The sequence below is a fragment of the Wolffia australiana genome, chromosome 19, assembly GCF_029677425.1.
Source record: "Wolffia australiana isolate 7733 chromosome 19, ASM2967742v1".
Classification (NCBI taxonomy): Eukaryota; Viridiplantae; Streptophyta; class Magnoliopsida; order Alismatales; family Araceae; genus Wolffia; species Wolffia australiana.
Genome location: NC_135853.1, coordinates 453,422 through 458,275, shown reverse-complemented (window position 1 = coordinate 458,275; position 4,854 = coordinate 453,422). Strand labels below are relative to the sequence as shown.

General features: G+C 34.4%; 1 protein-coding gene across 1 annotated transcript; it reads left to right on the top strand.

Annotated features, from left to right (window-relative positions):
- The first annotated feature begins 4,327 nt into the window (after positions 1-4,327).
- Positions 4,328-4,646, top strand: LOC144715887 (16.9 kDa class I heat shock protein 3-like). Its single transcript, XM_078590892.1, has 2 exons — positions 4,328-4,513; positions 4,557-4,646. Exons 1-2 carry the CDS (start codon positions 4,328-4,330, stop codon positions 4,644-4,646), a joined length of 276 nt encoding a protein of 91 aa, XP_078447018.1.
- Positions 4,647-4,854: the final 208 nt, after the last annotated feature.

Below are 4,854 nucleotides of genomic sequence, written 5' to 3'. Positions count from 1 at the left end.
GCAATCTCACTAATGAAGAAAAGGTGTCCCATAGTATCAACCTGAACCATAATTATTTTTATTTAATTTTTAGTCATCAAGATACAATACAAAAGCAAACAATATATCAGAATAATATTTAGAATTAACCATTGTTTAACCCTTCAGATAAAATTGTGAAAATATTTAAAATATTATTTATCATTTCTATATGGTTTTTTTTAAACCCAACTATAGTTATTCCTACTTTCTAAATATTATAGAAATCCAACTATTCATATTCCTACTTTCTAAATATTATAGAAATCCAACTATTCGTATTTCTACTTTTTAAATTTTATAAGAATCCAACAATTGGTTTTCCAACTTTCTAAGTCTTATAGAAATCCATAAAATGCATGATAACCACATAGAATATTTTTATTCATTTTCATAACTTTCTGTTTAAATATAAATTTGATTAAATCAAATAAAATATTAAAAATATATTTTTGGTTAGTTTGGTTATTTATTCGATAAAAAGAAAAAAAAACTGTGAAATTGAATTATTGGTTCTTTGTTGATGACGCCTTACATACCTTATATCATTTATAGAGTATTAAGTGGAAAAAATATTATAAAATTCTGAGTTTTTGGTTTTTAATTTTAAATTAAAATACAGGCTTTAAACACTTTATTTGGACTTATCACGATGTCAATTGTTTTAAAATATGGTATTGATATTTTGTTTTAGCCTAAAATGATATTGATCAAACAAATCCCTTAAAAAGGAACATATATTGTAGTAGACAAGATGAAGGAAGCTACTGTTTGGGTGTTTTCTACTTTCTAGACAAGATGAATCTCACCTTAAAACAAATATCATCTTTTATACTTTTAATATGTGATATTATTTCTAATATATCATTTTAATGGCACTAAATACTGACATTGGTTGTTTAAAATGATATGTTTTGCAACTTTCAGTTTCAAATCTTAAGAATGAAAATTTGAGATTTTTTCTTTGAAAGACTTGTTTGTGAAATAATTAATTATTGGACATGAATTCGCTGACAAAATCATATGTGAAGAGTTTTGAGACCTGAATTCGAGAATGAAACTGATGACTATATAAAAACCATGGCATTATTCAATTAAATATTTGTACATGAATGTACATATACTTTATTGATAATAGAATATGTGAATAGATGTGTGTCAAGACTGTGTAGTGTAGTTTGGTTAAGGACATGACTTTTTGCCTTCTGAATTATGTTTTGTGACTACTGCTGTTACAAAAATATATAGTGAATGGTATATTTTGAGGACTAATTCCCAAATTGGAGGATGAATGTAATTTATTTATCAGCAGCTAACTTTCTTTGATAAGCTGGAAGGGATAATGAAATCTGTACTCTCCTGATGTAGAGATTAACAAAATAAGTGGTGCCTGTCAATCTGAGTCAAAAACTGCCCAACCATCAACCTAGCCTTTTTGGTTATGTGTCTCTCTCTCTCTCTTTCTCTTTCTCAAAGGCTCTCCATTGTTCTCTCCCTATCTTGCATTATGGTGGTAAATAAGTGGTATTTCCCTCTCTCACACTCACTCCCTATCTCTCTCTCTCTCTCTCTCTCTCTCTCTTTCCATTGAATTTTGTCCTCTCTCTCTCCTCCGCGTGTTCTTATTCTCTCTCCTCAATAAGACACTTTGTTTTACTTTACTCTTCCACTTATTCTTTATATCTTTAGATCTACTTTTTTGTTCTCTCCACCGCCTGCTGTTATTAACTGTTGTACAACTCTCTTTCATCAGTCGTTCCCTCTCTTCCTCTATTCTTTATAACTGTCAAATTGGACTTCTTTCAAAACCTCTCTCCCGTAACTTTCTTCCATGGCTTTCTTCCGCATGCACCATCAATCCCATATTTTCTCTCCACCACCATCTCATAAACCGTCCACCATTTCATCATCTTTGGTAAGTGCATATTTTCATTCCCTTTAAATAGGCTATTAGCTGGTCTGTAAGAGCACCTTTTACTTGAGTTTATCATGAATTCTTGTTTCTTCTCTGGTGATAACTGCAATTGGAGCAAAGATGGTGGCATCTGGTGTCTTATAGCGATCAACTCCTCGTGGGTTCATCTTTCCCTTTCTTCCATTATCTTCTTAACTTTTGATCCTTGACATCATCAACCACACATCCATGTCTGCCCCCATAATAGCCATCTCACCTCTGATTTTTTTCCTTCTTCATATCTTCATCTCTTCTCACTTTTTGTCACATCTATCTGACATCATCGACCACAGCTCACTTTCAGCACTTCAGTTCCACCCTTCTCGCAATACACAATAACATCTTTTCTGATCAACCCAATTATATTTCTCTCATTATATCTGTTTCCGACACCGTGCTTCTTCCTCTTTTTCATTCCCTTATATGGAGCTCTAGATCAATATCAATCAAGGCAATTCAACATTAGAACGATCAAGCTATTGTCTTCCTTTTCCAAGGTACCTTGTGAAGCCTTAATTTTGAAATAGTTGTTGGTTAAAATTAATTTTTTATTTTCTCTTAGTGACTATGTGAACTTGTGAGTCCATTTGTTTTTAACTTTGATTGCCCATTTTTTTACCTTCGAGTTTCATTAAATTAGGTGTATCTTACTCATTGCCGAGATTTTCCTTGTTAGGTCAATAGCTCATGGATTCAGTCCCATTCTACAACATAAAACCCATTTGGATCACCCTCAAATAATATGTTATTATTATTACTGGGTATTTACTCAAAATCCATTTGTTTGTCCAGCATCAAGCGGTATCTGAGCTGAAAGGTCTCACTTACCTGTTTTGATTGGTTTATACAACAAACGATTGTGCTTACATGATTCCTTTTTTAGTTTTAATAAAAACTTTTGTTTTACTTGTTTATATGTTTCGTCTTATCATGAAGATTTGATCAAGTCTAGATTTTTATAAAAAGAAAAATATTCTAACACTCACATAGAAGAGTCTATTCTTCTTGGGGAAAAGTGATCGTGGATGACCTCAAAGATGTAACTCATTGTTTAGATTCTTTGAAAACCATTAGGTTAGGACCCCTCTACCCATAGAACATACATGGAATCCTAACCATGATTTTCCTAGAAACCTTGACAGTCTAAATTTGAATCTAGATAACCATAGAAATGGTCATAGAAGGATTCAAATCCAACCCTCAACTAATGATTATATGCATATGAAAATGATATCCCAACTTTGAAGGTTAAAGTAAACCAAAAGAATATCTGAAATGGGAATCTCAAATTAATAGTTACTTCTCATCGGTAGATATGTCGGAGGCCCACAAGGTTATGCCAGTGGAAGAGAAGTTAGGTGGCCCAGCTAAAATCTTTTGGAGCAATCTGGAGTGTCTATTAGATGTAGATTTGATAAACCCATCAATACATGGCAGGAAGTGAAAACTAAGTTATGCAAAAAGTATTGCCCTTCTAATTAAGAATATAGTCTCATTGATGAATGGAAACAAATTGAACCAGGAAATTGTTGGGACTAAATTTGATGAACTGATGATGACTTGTGTTATAAGAGAAGATCCTTCCTGTCATTACAATATCTTAGAATATGTGACTAAATTTGATGAACCGATGATGACTCTTGTTTTAAGAGAAGATATTCCCCTCACCTTCTCCACATTTAGAACTGGACTAAGATATGGAAATGACATGAAGTTATCCTAAAAAGTGTTAGAAAAATGGAAGAAGCAAATCAGAGTGCCAAGCATTTAGATTCTTTTTTCCCTTCGTCATCGCCTTCATATCCCAAAAAATTATCTATCCCTTGGGCACCTCAAATTGCTATGCACCTAGATTCAATCTTCCCTTGATTACTTTTCCACACGCAGATGGTGATCCCCAATCTTCTCGTCCTCCACCCTCAAGAACATAGCTGTGCTTACCTCTAAATAGGAAAAGAAATATAGAAAATCCTTCAAAAACAATAGAAAAACACGCTATAAGGGCGGCAAGCCAGGTCATATTTCACCCAATTGTCTAACACAAGCATCACTTGTTGAGGAAATGACCCGTCAATAAGATTTGAACATCTATGTGAAGATATGGAAGGTGAAGCCTAAGAAATTGACCCAGCCGTTTTAGAATTTTAAGATCCCGATCTATGAATGCAACAGATCTTAAACCAAACATCAAATCAAGATTATCTTAAAATCACAATATTTGACACCTTTCTCAAAGTCGATCCCTCATATTGCAATGCCATTGCTGACAATGGAAGTAGCATGAATAAAATATCTCAAGCTGCTGTAAAAAATGTAGAGTTTAAATTATAGAAACAACCTAGTCTCTAAGATGTCATGGCTCGATGTTCCTCTGATGAATTTAGGGTGTTCTGTGCAGACCTCCTTAGGGTGAAGAAGGAGGAGGTCAAGGTGGAGGCACAGAAGGTTGCGTGCTTCAGATCAGCGGCCAAAGGAGCAGGGACAAAAAGAGAAGACAAACCGCTCGCAGTATGTGGAGAACAGCAACGGCAAGTTCCTAAGGTAGTTCTGACTATTGGAGAATGCTAAGCTTGAGAAGGTAAAGGCGGCCGTGGAGAATAATGTGGTCATCGTCACTATGCCAGAAGAGGAGGCCAAGAAGCCAGAAGTCAAGGTCATTGAGATCACCGGCTGAAAGGTATTTTGACCAGCCTCTCGTCTTTCATTCATGAGTCTTTCCTCAATAGGGGTCATCATGTATAAATAAAAAGGATCAGTCGCAATATCTCCAACTTTTGTGTTTCTGCACCACATCGAAATAAATAATAAGTGGTTTCATCAAGGATTCGCCTGATCATCCCCTCTTTCATGCTCCCTCCAAATAATTGTACACATTGTTTGCC